The sequence below is a fragment of the Camelus ferus genome, chromosome 5, assembly GCF_009834535.1.
Source record: "Camelus ferus isolate YT-003-E chromosome 5, BCGSAC_Cfer_1.0, whole genome shotgun sequence".
NCBI classification, from domain to species: domain Eukaryota; kingdom Metazoa; phylum Chordata; class Mammalia; order Artiodactyla; family Camelidae; genus Camelus; species Camelus ferus.
Window position 1 is genome coordinate 45,282,666 of NC_045700.1, and position 21,130 is coordinate 45,303,795.

The window sequence follows — 21,130 nt, forward strand, 5'->3', positions numbered from 1 at the left end:
ACCATCTTTTATATCCATTTGAGTTTAAGGAAATAAGGTCCACAAACAGAATGTGCCTTTTAGCCAGGTTTTAAAAGGTAGGCACTTTTAAATATTGGTACTAATGAAGATAACTAATTAAGATTAAAATATAATCTGATTTCTTTGTCTCTGGCAAACTCTAAGGCCTCCAGCTCTCCCTGGCCACAGTGGCTGCTTCTCTCTGCTGTCCTCTTGGCCTGCATTTGAGACTTTAAGCTTTGAGGACATTGTACTTTTGATGCTTGTTAAGACTTTGAACAGATTTGTGTGGCTAGTGAGCAAATTATTTTCTCTTTCTTAATAAGCTTGATCCCTGAGGCCATTTGCACTCAGAAAAACCCAAATCTTTAAATACAATCCTAAGAAAAAGAAAAGTGTTAAGTTATTTGCAGTTTTTAAATATTGCTCTATCATGGAAACTCTTAGTCTAGGCTTCGTTTCTAATCCAATCTGTATTATAGTTAACTCTAAGTGTTGTTCATTGATACCTCATTCGATCTTCAGAAGTGAAAATGCGGATATCAATACCATTGTCAAAGCGAAAGCATTGAAGACCTGCCGCAGCATGGCAGAGAGGAGGCGCTTTAGAGTAACTTTGACTAAGCCGCCCTAGGGGATAGCGGCGTGAGCCTCAGCAAGCTGCTGCAGTGCCTGCTTCAGCAGCACCTGTTATCACCTTTCCTATGTTTTTCTGTTTAACAGAATCTCTAAATTTGAAGAAATTTATGGACACTTTAGATTATCAGACATTAATATTTTGGACTAATTGGGAAAAGAGAACTAACTCTGTATTGTTACTATAATATTTCTTTGTTGAGTTTCTTTTCAGTAGTTCAACTTTGACACTTTGATGGTGTGTTGAGGTCTTAGGTTTTTAGAATCCTTTTTACCTTTTCAGAGTTTTAAAGCTAAGTGAAATAGAAAATAATAGTGCCCAGCATCAGATCTCTGAAGATTTTGTCATTTTGGCCAACAGGGAGAAGAACAAAGTAAGTCGGGAGTCCTTTAAAATTCTTTGTATATCACTGTATTTCTGTGTAAGAATATAATATCCAAATGTTTTTGCCTTTTAGTGTGTCTGAAAAGAACAGCACAGTCCTAAGAAGTCTGTTCATTTTGTCTACATGGCAGCCGGTCTTAGCCCCATGTACCTATGAAATTTGAGAGAGTAGATTATGTTGAATTTATCTTTTGCTTATTTCTGTTTCCTCTCTGGGTTTCTTTTTAAGTTTTTATTGATGAATTATCAACCTTTGAGTTTAATTAATTATGCAAACTTATGGTAAGTTGGGGTATATACAAACTTTTAAAAAATCACACTCCATTCTTTAATTTCAAAAGGTTCTTTAGCATACAAATTAAGAACATGAAGAAAATCATACAGAGGGAAATTTCCAAAAGCAGATCCACTCTTTATTTGCTGTCCAATACTAAGGCAAAAATCAGAAAGGCGAGTGAAGTAGCAAATTTGTAACCTTTGCATTTATTTTTGCCTTTTTGCTATTTTATCCATTTAAAACTTTTAATAAAATATTTTTACTAATTGGAGGATTTGAAATCTGAGCCAGAATTTTCTCAGGTAAGGAAAGAATTGTGAATGTTAGAGAAAGGTTGGATAGTTTTAACGAATTTGTTAGTACAATTTTGCCATTGACTGCATGTAATAGGACTTGTCACATCTTTTTATTTCTCTCCATATGATAGAATGAAAACTTACCCACTGTTACAGCTTCTGGACGGGTGGTAAAAAAGAGTTTTAACCTTCTGGATGATGACCCGGAACAAGAGGTATTATTTAAGCCAGAAATAATAAACCAAGCTAGTGTGAACTTGCCTGTGGTTTTTAAATTATGTTTCCCAGACCCTGGAGTAGAGGTTGGGAGCTCCATGCAGCCTTTGAAGAATTGTGCATGCTTTTTGAACCAGTGCATCCCCATTATCCTCTCTTTTCATATTGAAATTGTTCATAAAATTTTGTTTGCAGGAGAGTTCAGAGTACTGAAATAATTTGAAAATACTATTATTGGCTTATTGTTTTGTTGATGTCCACACTTCCTAGAGAAATCTTTTATTAGAAAATTCTTGAGTTATATCCTGATGACTGTGGCTTTTGCCTTATTTTTCACTTACTAGATATAAATATATTTGTTAATTTTCATGAGCCAGAGGAAGAAGGTACGAGGGTGTGGTAAATCAGTTCAGCCTTTGGCCTCAACTTGACCTTGCCAGTCCCTGAGCAATACATTTTTAGCCTTTTCTTTTAAAAAAAAGCATTAACAGTACTTAGGAAATCAGCTGAAAGTGATTGTGCTTCAAATATATAGCCATTGCAGAAATACTAAATCCATTTGTAAGCCTGAATTGTTTGTGTGACCATTTCTAAGTAGAAATATTAGAGTAGCCCTCTAAGGACGGTTTTTGAAATCTTCTAAAGTAGGTTGGAGGTGGCCCAATATATAGCTACTCTCAAAAAAAAAAAGTATATATATTCTTTTGGACCATAGAAATTTATTCAGAATGAAGCAGAAAGCTTCCTACTGTGTATATAAAACTGTATTCAGAAAAAACATACCAAAATTACTAAATGGTAGTAAGAATAATTAAGAAGGGAAAAGGTAATAGTAAAGAGAAAGATACTCTACATTGTGAGATTGGAAAACAATAACTTTTCACCTGTAAAGGAAAAGTTGAAAGGGGTTATGACTAAAATCTGTAAAATCATTGACATTCAGGCAAGAAGTCACCCTTTGAAGTTTGACCAAGGTAAGATTAAGGCAAAAGAGTAAATAAAAAGAAATCACTGATAATAAATTTATGTAAATTTTTATGTCATAGGTGGTAAAAGCAGAAAATATATGTAGATTAAAAAGCAGTTTGACCAAATGTGAGTGAAAGCTGAGTGTTTGGTGATTAAGAGAAACCTCCTATGCCTGCCAAGACGTGCCATCCCTGGGTGGGTGTGCACAGATCTGCTTGCCCATGAGGCTGTTGAAGTCCCAGATTTTCTTCTTGAGACAGAGTTCTGGGGTTAGAATTTTCTGTCTTACGTCTACCATCATTAATCATTCCTGGCTAACGTCTCTTATCCCAGTCCTGTTCTGTGGGTTGGATTTCAGTTCCTAATATTCTCCCTCAAGTATAAGCAGCCATTTTTAGTTTCTTTAGGGAACCAAAAAGGGTTTAAAAAAAAAAAAAAAAGGATGGCAGATAGAGTCATGTATAGTGTATGATGGGCTATCAGTTCGTCTTGAAATGACTTCTGTTTTCTGGTGTAAGAAGCTTCTGAGCACAGTGGGCAGCTTCGTGTTTCAGAACTGAGCCTCATCTGTTTAGTCCTGTCTGGAAACCAGTGAACACACAGGTCAGCAGCAGCAGTGAAAACCTCTTTTGAACTTGGAGAAGCTCTAGTTTGCTGGCATAATAGAGAATTTCAGTTATACTTCAGCTGAGATCTGCATAGACTTGATTCTGTTCATCAAAATCTGTAGGATACTGCTTGAGTCTTGAAAATCTTGGGACTGATGTTTAATTAGACATGTAAGTAGAGGCACATTTCCATCTATGCTCCTACCCATTTGTTTTCCTTTCTATATATTTTTATAAGTAATAGAACAGGTAAGCAGCAAATGTGAAAATAATCCTAACTGGATTTTGCCCTGTCTTTTCCTCTGCTTTATCCCTGTATTCCCCAAGACTTTCAAAATTGTGGACTATGAAGATGAGTTGGATTTGCTTTCTGTGGTAGCTGTTACTCAAATAGATGCCGAAGGAAAAGCTCACCTGGATTTCCACTGTAATGAATATGGAACTTTACTTAAAAGCATTCCACTTGTGGAGTCATGGGATGTGGTGAGTAGTCCATAGAATACCAAGTTGTAAGAGGTTTCTTTATAGGTGACATTTATTGGAACAGTTGTTATTGTGTTCAGGTCAGTCCAGGTTCACCTACACCAGTGACCACGTGAAAGAGGGAATCATCCTACATGCAGGACAAAATGAGTACTTCTTTAGCCTCCCTCCACTAGGCAGTAGAGGATGCCTCCTTGCAATGACCTTGAAGATCAAGCTTTGTATTTCTTCCTGAGTCATGCTGTCCATTTCCTTACTGTAGTCTGGTTTTCTCCCATTTTATGTTTGATAATGTTTTTAAAAATAAAATATACTATTTGGATCCCCAAAGTTATTTAATAATGACAAAGCTAAACATGTAGGATTTTCAAGCACTCTTGGAAGTGTTTGTCTGCTCTTCTGAGTATTATGGAATATAAAATTTATAACAGTAGGCATTATTTTATCCAATCATTGTTTTATCAATAGAGAACCTGAAAGGTTTAGCAACTTGACCATGGTCACAAGTGAAATAGTGGCAGTGCTGGCAGTAGAATCTGGGTGTTCAGACCCCTAAGTCCAGGGCTCTTTTCATTCTCAACAGTTTGTGTAATGCTTCTTTTTCATAAGTAACCCACATATCCACAAATAATGAAAAATAAACTATTTCTGGGAATTATTTTGCCTCCAAGTGTATATTTGAACATCCCTAGCATGCTGTGACATTTTAATGACACAATAGTGAATATGTTTTTGTGAAGAGATTTCATTTGCCTGTGTTTTCATTACAGACATATAGCCATGAAGTCTACTTTGACAGAGACTTGGTACTACACATAGAACAGAAACCCAGCAGGGTCTTCAGCTGCTATGTTTACCAAATGGTATGTGACCCTGGGGAAGAAGAAGAAACCATAAACAGAAGTTATAAGAAAGATGGAGATAATATTAAATATTGAGATGTAACTTAAGAGACTTCTAGCCAAACATCCCAGTGTTCATGTCCAGTCCTCCTTTTTTATTATCTGTATAGCATATCTCTGATGTTTTCCAGAAAGGGTCTTGTGTTGACTTCAGATGACTATGATTCCTTTTTTAAAATTCTTGCCATACAACAGGGTAAGGACTTTCATTTTATGCCAAGGTTTTTAGAATGACATCCCAAGAAGTCTAACATTTTGAAGCTTTTAGGTGGGTGGTGATCCAAATATAAAAGATTGGACGGAGAAGGACAGGTTAGTTCCAATCATTGGGAGAGGGTCATTGACAAGAAGGTGTTTAACATGGTTGTTAAAGAATGGCATGGAATTTTGATTAGTAAAACTAGGAGGGAGAGGCAAAAAGAAAGATACAAAAGATACAGACAGAAATCCTATATCCTCTAAACCAAACTTTGCTTAAGGATGGAAAATGAGATCTATAATATGAAAGCATACTTTCACCCAAAAATGTGTCATCACAGTTTTTAAAAAATCTTTTATATGTATATATGTTTTGTATTTGCGTGTAGTATCGGGAATTGGCTGTATCGTTTCTAAATTATCTTTTCTCCCTTAGTTTTATTCTTTTGGCTTGATGGTTCCATTGGTTTTTTTTGTGTTTCTATTAGTCTAATATGAAAGATCCCAGGCAAACTTTAAGTGAATTTTGTTTTTCTGATATGTAGCCTGTTTCCCTGTTAATACCTCTAAGAATGTTGTACTCACTTCACTATTCTGTTTATTTGGTGAGTCTTCCATTTCTGCTTAGGCAGTGTTTTCATACCTAAGCAATAAGATAAATGTATCCTGGGTTGCACCAGCTCTGCTCCCTGTGGAAGAGTAGATAAAGTCCCAGGAGTTCTTACTAACTTGGAAACTGCTTGGCTGGAAAAACCTTTTGGCTCTATCTTAGTTGTGAAATGAGTAGTTTTTTTCTTCTTTGTTAGAACCAATCTAAATATGATCCTTGAACTCAGATAATCATTCTTCAGAATGTTAAATAAAAGCAGCCTAAGTAAAGGGAGAAAATGTTTCTTTGTGCTTCCTATTCGAGAAATCCAGTTGCTTACAATCCACATGTTTAGCACATTTCTCAGAATCGGGCTCAAAAGAACACCTAGTAAAAATAAAAGGGGAGGAAACAGCAATAAAAATCATTGCTGATTCAAATTCAAGGTTAAAATATGGGATTTTAGCCTGGATGATTTACATTAAAATCCTCCAGTTTTTCCTTCAGTTTTTGCTTGATGCTATGTTAAGTACAATGTGAATTCTGCCTGTTCTGCCCTGGAAGTTTGCAGATAAATTTCAACCTTATTATGTTCAACAAGGCTGATGAGAGAAAGGTGTTAGCTATTCTAAGTCAAGAAATTAGTAGCTGAGTCCATAAATTTAAAAGAAATAAAGGGAACAAACCTAAAACTGTCTTTTGTACAATAGAAAAGATTGCTAACATTTTAGAATAAGGGAAAATATTTATATGTGGGCTTAAAATAAATCTGAATCTGTTCCTATGTATACTAACCATTTGGGAAAGTAATAAATGTGATTACCTTATGAGCAGGATGATAAGACTACCTTCATACATTAAATTCTAATACTTTTATATCTACTAATTGAAAAATCCATTCTTGTTTTATGCACATTTAATAGTATTATTTAATATAATATTTAATATTTGAAGCTTTCAGATATTTTGGAGACATGATTGTGATTAAAAAGCAGTTCAGTAGTTGTGATTTTCTGGATATTGCACCAAACTTCCAACTGGACCCTAGCTATATCTAAACAATCCTGCCCAGGGAATTTATATCTTGAAAAACAAGTCCAGTAAGAGGGAACAGATCAAAAATACCAGAGAAAAGAACCCAGTGTGTGTGGATTTCAAAGCAGATGTAGTGCTGTGTATAAGCCTGCTCTCCATTTCCAAACATCTTTCAGAAAAAGATGTGTTAAGACTTTAATCCTGTCAGATTTTTTTAAAAAGAGGTTTACTGAGCTTCCTCTTCTCCTCTAAGTCATTGCCTTCTTTTGATGAAATGATAGAAAGGAACTCATCTATTCAGAAAGGCACCTGAGAACTATATGAGATTCCTAGCTGCTTTTTTGGTGGGGGCAGGGTGGGTGGAATACTTCTAGTCTGGATGGAAACTGACCACTAAGAAACTCCTAATGTCTCACCGCTGCCAAAATCAGACTGGACCAGGATCCACGTGCCATATGGGTCAGGCAGGAAATGCACCTCGTGTGAAAGACAATAGGGAGTTGCGGGCAATATAAACTATCCGGAGAGCTGCGTCCCTAGTAAAAGGACAAGCTGCTTACTACTTAGCTTCCGCCAATTATAAAATGATATGGGAATGTGGTCTGCATGGTTGTTAATAGAAAGGTTAATCAAAAGATGCCAAAAGATAAAGAAGGCGGCAAAGAGTGTGGGAGATGTATAAATAACACACATTGCAGGAGATAGTGCAGCGTGCTTCCCCCCAAATAATGGGCTCCCCAGTTCCCCACAGTGGCATGCACTCCTCATTCTGCCACCTGCCGGCCAAGAGACTGCCGCTCTCTTAATGTGGAGGGAAGTGGTAGTTAATATCCTCCTGCCCACCTTACCCCCACCCCCTGACTATTTTAGAGCTTTGTGTGCCCACCTACTTAACAGGTGCTAGTGACAGGCATAAAACATCATGGGTAACGTTTCTGAGTGTTTAATGCAGGTTTGGGTGAAGCAGGGCAGCTTCTTTCAGCAGGTCCCGATAGTAAGCTGACAAGAGGTGTGTTTCTGTATTTCGCTCCTTGATCTAAGATTCCGTATTCTCACAGTATCAGTCCAGCTAGATTATTGTTCTTTGACTTCCTAGAACATTTCTCACAACTCTGAGAGAATACAGGACAAATCCTATCATAGCTGCTATCTGTGCTACCTTGTGAGGATGATACGGTTCTATTTAAACAAATTAAGGTATTACACATTCTTCCATTAATTGAATGTTTCATTTCTTGTACATACTTTTTCTTAATGATAACATGTTTATTAATTGCTTTCTATCTGCTAATTATTGTCATACATGTAAAATGAATTATCTCACTTAATGTTTAAAAATTACCAAGTATGAGGTATGAACTACCATCATCCTTCCTCATTTACCAGTGAGGAAAGTGGGCTTACAGAAGTTCATTTGCCCAAGGTCCTACAACTAATAAGTGCAGAGATACTCAGATTCATTTGACACAAACTTTTTTTTAATTGAAGTACAGCGTTTGACACAAACTTATGCCACATTTCTTCTAAAGTTCTCAAAAGGCAAAGGATGTTATTTTATCCCATATATAGAATATTAACAATGATAATATTGGATATGTAGGAAAATGCTTAGAATTGTTTTTTAAATGATGATGGGATGTCTAAATTTTGGACGAAGTTTGGATGAGACACAGTTGACTTATTCATGTATATATCTTGACATAAAAGATGGTTCTTCAATCAATGGTTTAAAAAAGTCATTTTTTAAAAAGGTACAACAAAGGTACTCTCATCTTGTTGTGGTGATAATAAACACCAGTATTAGTAATTACTCTTAATGTAACTTGGCTTCCTTTTCAATAACTTTTATTTTCTTATCTTTCTTACAATGTTTACATGTATCATCTACCTTTTAGAATCCCAGAGAGAACGCAGGGGCTAATTTCTGGTCCCTGTGTTTCTACAGAAAGAATAGTTTATTTCAGGCAAAGGATATAAAATAGATAAGACCAACTGGGAACTTTTCCCCATCATTTTATTATGAAAATTTTCAAGCATACAGCAAAGTTGACAGAACTTTACAGTAAATGCCCAAATACCAACCACGTGGATTCTACATTTTAGTCTACAAGTTTTATTACTTATCTATCCATGTTATTTTTTGACTCATTTCAAAATAAATTGCAGGCGTCAGTATACATCCCCCTAATACTTTAAAATGCATATTGTTTATAAAGTTTATTATGGTTTAGTTTTTTAATTTTTAGTGTGTATTTATATGCACTGTAATGCATAAATGTTAAGTGTAAATTTGCTGATTTTTCATAAATCCACACACCTGTGTAACCCAAACCCTTCTCAAAATTTAGAAGATTGCAACCATCCCAGAGTGTTTCCTCATGCCCTTCCCAGTCATCTCCACCCCACCTCTCAGATGTAGCTACTGTTCTATTTTGCCAAAGATTAAATCTACCTATTCTAAAACTTCATATATGAAATAATACAAAGCATAATGCTTCTTTCACTCAACATGTTTTTGAGATTAATTCATGTTTCCTGTATCAGTGATTTATTCCTCTTATTGCTAAATATTCTCTTACATGAATATCACAGTTTGTTTTTTCCATTTTCATGTTGATGGACTGGGCTGTTTCCTTTTTTTTTTTTTTTTTTTACTATTATGAATAAAGCTGCTGTGAACATTCTTGTACAAATTTTTTTTAATTGAACACATGTCTCTGTTTCCCCTGGGTAAACATTTAAGGATGGAATCATAGGGTCCTCGGGGAGGTATATATTTAGTTTAATAAAAAAACTGCCAGACCTTTTTTCCAGAGGATTGTACCATTTTACATGCCTGCAACAATGGGGACTTCCAGTTGTTCCACATTTTCTCCAACATTTGTGGTTGTTGATCTTTTTTGTCTTAGTACTTACGGTGGGTGTGTAATCATTTCCAGTTGATACTTTGATTGTTTCTACTTGTGCCTCTCAAGCCCTCTTGTCAGGTCGACCCCTTCTCCTTTTTAACACCATCTCCCACCAGGAACTGCTGAAAACATTCTTTCTTTGTAATAATAGTTAAGATAACTCAAAACTCAGCTTGAGTTATTCTTTCTCAAACATGGAGTGCATTGCTCACCAAGGAACCCTATTTCCTTTAATGGAGATCAGCATCTAAGAAAAAACCGGGGTTGCTAAGGGGACATGTTAGTCTGATCCACATGAGTGCTAGAGCTGGACAGGATGGCCCCAGACAAGAGGCTACGTAAAACACTGCAATAAAAGCAGAACATGACTTCCTATAAAGATGATGAGTTAATGTTATTTCTAAACCAGGTGAATTTTTTATGCTAATATGAAAGCATATTAAACAAGCTTTCTGCTTTCCCCAAGAACTATATTAGATCTCCCTGTGGTTTTAATTTATATTTCCTTATTAACTAATGATAGTAAGCACATTTTCATGTGTTTACTTGCTATGTGTAAATTTTTAATTTTCTTAAATTTATTGAGGTATAATGTACATACAATAAACTACACATATTTAAACTGTACAGTTTGATAATTGTGACATGTATGCACCCACGAAACCATCACCACAATCAAGATAATGAATACATCCATCACCCCAAAAAGTTTCCTCTTGCTCCTTTGTAATCCCTTCCTCCTGCCTGTCTCTCATCCCATTTCCCAAGGCAACCACTAATCTGTTTCTGTCACTTAAGATTAGTTTGAATTTTCTAGAATTTTATTTAAATGGAGTCACATGGCAAGTACTTTTTTTTCTGACTCCTTTCACTTGGTGTTGTTATTTTTAGGTCCATCTGTGTTGCATGTGTCAATAGCTCATTTCTTTTTATTGCTGAGTAGTACTTCATTATATGTATATAATCACAATTTGTTAATACATTTACTGGTTAATGTACATTTGGCTACTACAAATAAAACTACTATGAATATATGTGGACCAATTTGTATGGACATATGCATTATTTCTGCTTCGTAAATACCAAGGAGGGAATGGCTGAGTCATATGTTAGGTATAAGCTTAACTTGTTAAGAAGCTTCCAAACTGTTTTTCCAAAATGGCTGTACCATTTTAAATTTCTATCATCAGTATGGGAGAGTTCCAGTTGCCCCATATCTTTGGCAACACTTAATATGGTCAGTTTTTTAATCTTAGCCATTAAGTTTAGGTTTTGCGTTTAGACCTGTGACCCAATTTTTGTTCATTTTTGTATATGGCACAAGGTGTGGGCCAGTGGTCTTTTCTGCATATGGGTACTGAATGCATGAGGGATAGCGTTCGGTCTTTCACCATTAAGTATGATATTAGCTGTAGGTGGTTCATAGATGGCCTTTAGCAACTTGAGGAAGTTCCCTTTTAGTCCTTATTTTCTGATTTTTTTATTGGATATAGATGTTGGAGTCTTAAATACTTTTTCTGCATCTAGTGAGATGATCAAATGGTTTTCCTATTTCAGTCTATTAATATGGTAAGTTGCCTTGGTTGATTGTGAATGTTAAAACAAACCTTGAATTCTTGGGATAAACCCACCAGAGACCTCTAAATTTCTAACCATATTTTAAGTCAGACAATATCTGCAGTTCCATTGTTTCATATTATGTGAAAAATAATGAATTCATAAAATTGACCATCACATTTGTACTATGGTACACATGAATGATTTCAAGTTCTTTACATTTAGATGACATTCTGCTTTTACAAATAATTTCCAGATTTTTTTTGGCCCTTTGCTAGAGGTTTTATTCTCACATAAACAGAATTTATTAGCAAGTTAAGACTTAACCTAATTTGGAGACGCTCTGGGCATGTTGCCAAACTCTTCCTGTCTTATCTCAGTCTAGAAAGTTCATACACTAAATAAAATTATATCTGGAGTAGAAAAGTCAGTTAATACCTGCTGCTGTGACCTCAGTTGTTGTTTTGAACCCATTTTAGGTCAATTTGAAACTTAGGTCCACTACAGAAGTGATAAAAATTTGCAGTTAACTGAATCCATAAAGAGAAAATCAGTGAAAGGATTCATATTGAAGTCACTCTACCTGCTCAGGTAATCAGCATCCCTAAATTGATGTCTCAAATGAAATTTTTAAAAGAAAATTATTTACGAATAATTTCTTTACTAATTCTTTTACCAATAAGTTTTATAGCTCAATTAAAGTCTTTTTTCTTAGAAGGGCATGTGCTCAACAGACTGTCATTTCTGAATCCTTCTATTTTAAACACCTTTTTTTTTCTTTGAAAATCACAGGCTTCAAGGGCATAATTTTTCAAGTTTTATCTGTAAGAGCAACAAGACTGGTTAAAGCATGTTGAAGAATTCGTTTAAAAGCTATTCTAACACTTAACTTTACAGTCTGTAATTTGTCTTTCTCTCTTTAGAGAGCAAAGCCAGTAAGAGTTAAAGCATTTCCCAGCCAGGCCCCTCCCCACATTTAAAATCTCACGTATTATAGAATAGCTCCTTGAAGATGAGCTGACTGAGAATCTGGTGTGAACCTGAAGAGGTCCTTGGGCCCACTACCTCATCTAATATAACATCCCATATGTCCCATTCCCAGAGTTTTTCTTGGTCTCTCTTACCAGCTAGATTCCTGGTCCACTGGTTTCCATTTCTGTTTCTTCTGGAAAGTCTCAGGTGCCTCTGCCACTTTATCTGGAGTTAGAGTGATCATATAGCCTATTGTCCAAACACAGACACTTTTGAGAGTGAAAGGAAACATTACTAATCATTCCTGGACAACAGGCATAAACCTCTTGGGAGCATGGTCCCCCTACCCAGATCTAATAGAAGTAACCAGGAAATTATAAATCTGCCTGTTTCTATATTGTATTTTCTTTTCAACTAGAACGCCAGCTTCTCATAATCAAGGAGGTAATAGACACACTCCGTTGAAACATTTTCTCATTTTCATCTACAAACCATTTACAGTTCCCTATGCCAAAGATGGTCCTGTTGTTCCCTTGTATTCCAGGGTATTTTGTGTTCCAATTTGCCTATGTCTCCCTCAAATCAACCCAGCCATTTTAAGGTCTAGGGTCTTTCTGTCAGTCCCATTTCTGACATCAAGCTGTATCATCAGACAGAAAAGTGATACAAAGATACCAACAGAGAGAGTTAGAGGATACAAAAGTTTTGTAATAGAAAAGTGTGTGAAAATTTACAGAGATTACCTCCAAAATGCAGGGGACCACAAAGCATGCTGAAGGTACAGGCTTTACAAATTTTCACAAGGATGTACAGCTGATGAAGATACCACTTATGCACGTGAGTTTCCTCCAGGCATGAGCCACTCAATTTTGCCTTGTCATGGGGAATTTTATACTTTCCTGATTCTGGAGACTCTGGCTCTGTGCCTCCTGTTAACCAGGTACAACCAGTACAAAGCAGACCCAGCATATTCCTTGGTTTCTACTGTGAGACGAGGTAAAGAGAAGGTCAGTTCCCTGGGTTTGACATCCCTCAGCAGGCCCAGATTTCATACATATCTGAGATGTTTCTACAAGAATCAGTGTTGCCAGGTCTTACGATGTTTTTAAGGGTACAAATCTTAACTTATGTTAAGTATTCTAATTTTTAAATGGTGGCCCTTAATTCTGATTTTAAAACACTACACAAGTGCCCTGTTACAAGCTTGTATGACTTTCTGAGCAAGTACTCACTTTTTCTGTCTCAGAATCTATCTTAGAATTTTGATAATGTGCTATAATAAATATTTGTTGCCCATTTTGAACTTAATAGACTACACAGAAATGCCCAAGAATGCTTTTGAGTCATTGTAGGGACGTTCCTGCCTATAAAGACTGAAACATTTAGACACAGCAACCTCTGTGACCGGCTCATGCGTTTGATCATTGAACTCATTAGGTGCTCTGTCTTCAAAGAACAGCACTGCTAATTGTGCCTTTAATGACACAGGAATAAAACAAGATGCATTTTAATAACTATTGATGCCTGCTAGAAGAAACGTATGTTATGCAAGGAAGTGCAACTAGTAATAAAATGTCCGTGTTAATGAATACTAAAATTACATACAGATTAATGAAGTAACACTTTAAGGGGAGAGTACAGTGCAGTGGTAGAGTGCCTGCCTAGCACGTACAAGGTCCTGGGTTCAATCCCTAGTACCTCCATTAAGAATAAATAAATAAACCTAATTACCCCCCAAAACAAACGAAAATTAAAAAAAAAATCCTGAAGAATTTGTGTGTCTGCTGATGTTATTCTAAAATTCTGATGAGTGATAATGCTACATGTAGGTGAATTCAAAAGTGCATGGTCTCTGACAGTCATTCTAATAAACAATGTCATTTGGGGTATAGTGCTACAGTTAGTGTGTTTTTTAATACCTAGGACATTTACTCATCTTTGAAGTTTTGAAAAATATATTGGTGATCCAAGGAGAATTAACAGATTAATCACAATGGAGGGGAATTTGCCAAGTTGTTTTTTTTAGCAGCAGAACAGCCCAGTCTCATAAAGGACTATGAGGATGTCCTTAATGTATCCAGGGTGTTGGAAGGCAGATGGAAATGTCCCATTTGGGATATTACTGAGGATAGGAAACCTGGGAATCAAAGCTAAGGACCTCAAGGTCCTTATCACAAAGGGAGAAACTTAGTTTGAAATGATTTCTGATGGTGTCCCTCCCAAGTTTGGGTCTGCATTTCAAGAAAGGAGTCTAGATCTCTTTAAAACACCAGTTACTGTTAGCCACTATATCTTCAGTGTCACTTCGATATATTGTAACTGGACTCCTCACATTTCCATTTCAGGTACAAAATTTTAAATGTTCAACAGTGAGAAGTAAATCCCTCTCTCACTCCTTTCCTGGGTCTTTTCTGGGCAATCATTTTCTGATCCTAATCTTTTACATTTAGAGCTACAATCCACCTGAACTTGAATTTCGTTTATAGCGTGAGATGGTAAGGGGTGGTGTGGGCAGGCAAAGGGGGCTTACAAAGTCATTCTTGACCCTTGACGTATTCTTTACTCTTACAGTTTAGAATCCACTTGTCAATTCCACAAAAAATTAATTCGCTGCAATTTTGATTAGGATTACATTGATTCTATATAGAGAAATCTAGGGAAGAATGACATCTTCACTATTTTTGAGTCTTCTAAAATATTGACAGAATAAATCCTGCCATTTATTTAGGTCATTTTCAATTTCTCTAAAAATGTTTTCAAGTTTCCTGTATAGATGCATTGCTTATCTTTCTTTCAATTAATTACTAGATGTTTGATATGTTTTGGTGTTATTATAAATGGTATTTTTCAAATTTCATTTTTTTAATTGAAGTATATAGTCAGTTACAATGTGTCAATTTCTGGTGTACAACATAATGTCCCAGTCATGTGTGTATACACACACACACACACACACACACATATTCTTTTTCATATTCTTTTTCATGAAAGGTTATTATAAGACATTGAATATAGTTCCCTGTGCTATACAGAAGAAATCAAATTTCAGGTGAACTGAAATTCCAGAACAGTAAGAATCCTTCCTAGGTGAACTAATAATTGTCTTTGTTTTCTTCCCTGGTGGGCTTGACTTAGGCAGAGACCATACTAGAAGAAAAAGAAGCCAGCAGAACTTTTAATAATAATACAGGGCTGGTGTGACCTATTAGAAACTCGAGGAGCCCAAATGCAAGGCTGGTTTTCCCTGTGAGATATTGCCTGAGAGTGATGTCTGAAGCTGGGTGCTGGGCCAGAAAGGTAGATTGTGATCACCCACTGTCTTGTGGTACTCAAAGGAAAAAATCCTACTAGGGGAAAGAAGCCTTTCACAAATTCACAGCTAGTCTCCTCCTCAGGTGTATGTATGTGGGTGTACAAGTTTGCTAGGGCTGCCATAACCAAGTACCACAGACTGGGCAGCCTAGAAAAAAAGTTTGTTTTCTCACAGTTCTGGAGGACAGACGTCCAAGATCAAGGTGTCAGCAGGGTTGTTTTTTTCTAAGGTCTCTTTCCTTGGATGGTGGTCTTTTTTCTGAGGTCTCTTTCCTTGGATGGTGGTCTTCTCCCTGTGTCTTCACATGGTCTTCCCTCTGTGTGCATTTGTGTCCTAATCTCTTATAAGGACACCCTTCATGTTGGATAGGGCTCATGCTAATGAACTCATTTTAACTTAATTACCTCTCTTTAAAAACCCTATTTCCAGCTACAGTCACATTCTGAGATACCGGGGGTTAGGACATCAACATATAAATAGAGGGGGGGACACACAATTTAGGCCATGATAATGGGGTTGGATGCTAAAAAGATAACTCAAACCTCTAAAGGATGGAGCTACAGGGCTAAGGAAACAGACCTTACAAACTCAAAAACCCTAACCCAGTTCAATCACTGACTGGATTGAGCCGATCTGTCTGTCACTCTATCTGCCTAACTGAGGAAAGGGGGACCCTTCACTATGGGAGATATCAGCAGGAGCTTTCTTCTTTTACACACACAGTCTGTCATATAATAAAAGATTATTAGACATGTAAAGAAGAAAAAGGTGACCAATGACCAAGAGAAAATACTAATAATAGAAGCAAACTCATCCTTTCATTGAGAAGGTTTTAAATTACAGATTCAATTTGCTTAAGAATTTTTGAATTATCTGGTTTTCTCTCTCTTCTTGTGTCAATTTTGGAGAGTTAGGCCTTGCTAGAAATCTGTCCCTCTCCTCTAAAATTTTAAAGTTACAAAGTTGTTTTATAATATCCTTTTGTGATCGTTTAACATCTAAAGGATTTATAATAAAGGCAAGCACATGTGAAGCACCTGGAAGTTCAGTTCACAGGTGGTCCAGGCTGTGGTAATATGAGATATTTTTACTTTTTCCCTTGATTAGTCTCATAGGAAGTTTATTATGTTCATTAGCTTTTTTCAAAGATGTATCTTTGATTTTCTCCATCATATGTATGTTTTTATTGCATTAATTTCTCCTTTTATCTTTATGTTCTCCTTTCTTCCACTTTCTTTGGGTTTTATTTCTGCTATTTTTCTTTTTTCTTTTTTTTAGGTGTTCAAACTTTTAATTCCCACAAAATACGATAGAAATAAACCCAAACTAAACAGATACATATATGTACATATTTACAAAATTTTACTTCTGAAAAAGAATCTATGAAAGTAGACAGTTAAAAAAAGGTTTAAAATTGGTACTATGAAATTGATTTCCTCGAAGTAAAGAAATAGTAATTTAAAATTGCTGATTGTAGTTAGTTTTCTAGGCTTATTTACATATTTTATTGTGGTCAGATATATAAAGGCGTTCCTTTTATTTTAGAATATCTTCAGTTTCATTTTATTTCATTGAATAGTCCTGAATTTTTTTCCCTTTACAAATCTTTCATTGAGGACATGGCATTTAAGTTACAAATCAACTCCAGTCTTCTTCCTCTCAAGTCACAGGTCAGAAAGGCAATGTGATTTGTCCTATTTCAGGATCAGACATTTGAAGACTTCTAATCAGTTCTTGACGGAAGTGAGCTTATGCTTTGGTGGAGTAAGCAAGATAAACTGTCTGAAACATTGGGAATCTGCCATCTTGAGTATCATGTCCATTACAGTTCTTTGGTTAAGCATATCATGTGGACATCCAACTCAGCCAGCATCTGAAAGAAAATTCAGCAATAGGCCACAGAGGAAGAATGAAGCAAACCATGGAAAAAGAACACTCACCTCCAGATAAGGCCCTCGTGCCATTGAAAGCAGCTTTGTTTCCCTCTCCAGACTGAACTGATATAATAAAGGTTTCATTCTTGTGATCAAAATTTATTTTTCCACAATAGGCCTGCTAAGACAGTAACTTGTCCAAGTACAATCTGTATTGTAAAGTCAAACACCTACATTGCTGATGTGTCCTTACGTCTTCCAGTAATTTAATAAACCTTTTAAAAGCCCTTAATTATCCAGGTCAAGATAGGTTTCTCTTACTCCCTAGTACTGTCTCATCATTTCCTCTTGATCTCCATGATCAGCATAGTCTACCTTCATCTTTTGTCTTAATCTATTAATGTCTTTATCTAGAATTGATGCTAAACTTTTTTCTTCTGTCCGCTCTGGGCAGATTTGTCTTCCTTTCTTGTGACATTTTATCCTCTAGTTCTTTTTCTTCCATACCTAGTTCTCATTTCTTTTTATTTAAAGTATCCAAGTGTTCTTTTTGTTCTTCTTTATAATGCCATTTCCCTTGTTTTGGTTATCCAGTTCAAAATCAGCAAGGTTTAATTCATCCTTAAGTGGATCTGCTAGCTGATTATTTTTCATTTTAAATGCATCATACTTGTTTTCTGCTTCTATTTTCAGATGTTTAAGACGTTCCATATTTTTCTCAACCATTTTCATTTTTATCTTATTTTCCTGAGCCTCATCTTCCAAGGTTGCAATATCTATAAACTTATATTCTTCTACATTCTCAAGTTCCCAAATTTTAGAATTACTTTTTTTTTAATTTTCACTTTTAACTCCTTATAATGTAGTTGGCTCCTTCTAAGAAAATTTTCATTGTATTTAATATCCTTTTCAAGGACAGACAAATGTTGCTAAAGATTTAATATCTGGGTTTATTTTCAATCTCCTTCTCCAAGTCACTTTGAAATAAATCCACATCTCTGCTTAGAAACTTAAGTCTTGTATTTTCAGATGAATAATAACATCCTGCAAAAACTTGATCACCATCAGCAGTAAAAGCTTCTTGGATGGCTTTGGGACTTCATTACTGCATGAGCTACACAATTGTTTTTGATTAGTAGCACTGTCTCCATGCCTTGCATATCAGTTAGGCTCTTTGCAACCTCTGCATTTTCTATTTCTAAAGCTGTCAGAACTGTTGGAAACTCTGGATGATAAGCAGCTCTGTGTCTAACATCAGACATCTTATTCCAAAACTCAGAAACTATTATCTGTGGCTGTGAGGTCCTTGGTGGATAAAACCTTTTCATCAGTGCCTGAAGTATTTGTTCATCAGCATGACTGTTGGCAACAATAGGTTTGCAGAAGTCGTTTCAAGCAAAATTCAGCAGCCGAAGCAAGCTCAGGGTCCCGAAGATGAATGCAAGCTCCTGGAGGGCCTACAGGTCTGTGAGTTAAATGTCCATATCTACAAGCATCCTCTATGGCTTCAAGAAGAGCTGGAACACGAGGGCCAAATCTGTTTTGTCCATCAGTATTAGTTATCTTTCAGTTGCCTCTGATTATAGTTCAGCATGTGCTTCACATCTAAGTCTTCTCTCTTAATTCTGGTATGTTCTTCTTTGTCCCTTTTTATGGCTTGCTAAAACTGTTCCATCTCTTGATTGACAATTTTCTTGATCATGTAAGGCCTTTATACCCTCTTTTAACCATCTTTTTTTAAGGTTTGTTTTTTTTTTTTCCTTTCCAGATGCTCAGGTTCCAAAGATTGATTGGTACTTATTTCTTTAATTCTTCAATTCTTTTGCAAAGCTGCTGCTCATCACCTTTCTTTAATGCTCTCTACGCCTTTAGGAAATGTTTATATAAAACTTTAGCTTCATTACAGGCCCTTTTCTTAGGAGTAACATCTGCTTTCAATCCCATACATTCTGGTGTTCATGCATTTGTCTCTTGACTTATCTTTTCTATTTTATCTTGAATATCCTTGTATTTTTTTCTGCTTCATTACGCTTGACCTGCTGTTCTTCCACTTAAGTCTAGCAGCATGATCTTCTCCAATTTTTATATTATCTCTGATAGTATTCAATTGTTTTTCAATTTCATTGACCACTGCCCAAGCCATTTCACGTTTCAAGTATTCTAAATTAACTTTCATCGTATTTAAACCAGCAATACTTTGAAAACATTCTTTTTTCTCTAAACAGTGGTGCTTTAGTTCAGTAAGTTGTTCTTCTCCTTGACTTATCTACTCCTTTGTTTTTTCTTTTGTTTCCATAATGTATAAATAATCTTCCTTCAACTGTTCAAGTTGGGTTGTTTTCATGGAGAATTTGTATTTGTCTCCCTCAGTTTTAAGCAGCAAGAGCTGGTTGTTCATCTCTTGTGTTAAAACAGGGACCGTGTATCCATCTGCTAAAATGATGGAGAACTGCTATCAGCTCTTCTCTCTTACTAGAAACCATGGCTCCCGTTTCATGTTTTAGTGTATAACATCAACTTCATCCATGCTGGTGGGATGTTGCACAGTTATAGAGTCATTGGACACATTTATTCTATAGACATCACCTCTGCTGTTCCTTAATGTTACTGAGGTGTCTGCTGAGTTTCACTGTTGCCAACAAGCAGATTGGCATTGGAGCCAAATTTAAGGGATCCAAGCATTGAAGGACCCATGCAGTTTCTTAGCTGAAAATTCTCAATTATTCCAACTTCTGTGCAAAGTTAGAAGTACCATTAGTGAAAGAAACTGCATTACATCACCATCTTTGTCAAGATCCTCCAACCCTTGTTTTGGTCTTTGGCTTTTTCTGGAAAGAAGAAATCTTCCTTTCTTTTGCCCATCAGGCCTTGAACAAGTTGAAGTCTCCTCAGTGTCACCCTATGCTGAGGACCTCTTGGGGGCATCTTGACCTCTCCTGGCTGCCACTGGCCTCTGGGAATGATGTGCTTGTCCCCTGACCCCCCATGCTCCACGCTTGCCTCTGCAGTTTTTCTAATTTCATGAGATAGATTTTTAGATCATAAGTTTTTCAGTCTTCCTTCTTTCCTAATACGTGTATTTTATGCTATAAATTTCCCTCTCAGCATGGCTTTTATTGCATCTCACAAGTGGTGACAGGTTGTATTTTTAATATTGATCTGTTATAAAAATTTTCTAATATCCTTAATGATTTCTTGTTTGAAAAATGGACTATTTAGAAATATACTTCTTAATTTACAAACGTGTGAATTTTCTACTTCTAATTTTATTTATTTCTGGCTTGATTCTCCTATGGTCAGAGAATATGCTCCATATCATGTTAGTTCTTTGAAATTTGTTGAGACTTGCTTTGTGGTCCAGTATTTGGTTAATTTTGCTTAATTCTCCATGTACACTTGAAAAGTTCTACTTTTCCCCCAAATTTTCCTGTTCATTCCTGGTACTCTCTTGTGGCTTGTTTATCTTAGTGGTGATTTCCTTTTTTAAAAAATTAAACTGTGAAATATAACATGCATTGTGGAAAAAAACATAATTCAAAAAATAACCACAAAACAACCACATAACCCATCTTCTAGGTCAAGAAATAGAATATTATTAGCACTGGAAAAGCCACATGTGTATGCCTTTCTGATCACAAGTCTATCTCTCCCCTAAGATGTAACTATTGCCCTAACATATAGTAACTTCCCTGTTTTCCTCTATAAATGTACTACCTCCGTATGCATCTCTAAACAAAAGGGCTTACTTTGCCTCTTTTTGAACTTTAAAGATATAATCACATTGTACATATTGTTTTGTGTCCTGTTTTTCATTCAACATTAGATAAGTAAGATTCATTTGTGTTGTTGTATGTATCTGCAGCTTGTTCCTTTTGTTGCATTTCAGCTGATTTTTATTACTGTATAATACT

At 35.9% G+C, this 21,130-nt stretch overlaps 1 protein-coding gene and 1 pseudogene across 3 annotated transcripts in view; one reads left to right on the plus strand and one right to left on the minus strand.

Moving 5' to 3' along the window:
- The window catches only part of DCAF17 (DDB1 and CUL4 associated factor 17), a 35,078-nt gene extending 26,677 nt beyond the window's left edge, over positions 1-8,401 (plus strand). For all 3 annotated transcript variants that reach the window (XM_032479675.1, XM_032479673.1, XM_032479674.1), the window contains 4 exons: positions 920-1,010; positions 1,726-1,809; positions 3,715-3,870; positions 4,641-8,401. In XM_032479675.1, coding sequence (XP_032335566.1) covers positions 920-1,010; positions 1,726-1,809; positions 3,715-3,870; positions 4,641-4,808 — 499 coding nt within the window. In that variant the 3' untranslated portion in view covers positions 4,809-8,401. The remainder of the gene's footprint in view (positions 1-919; positions 1,011-1,725; positions 1,810-3,714; positions 3,871-4,640) is intronic.
- Positions 8,402-16,983: 8,582 nt separating this feature from the next.
- Positions 16,984-20,298, minus strand: LOC106730178 (annotated as a pseudogene).
- Positions 20,299-21,130: the final 832 nt, after the last annotated feature.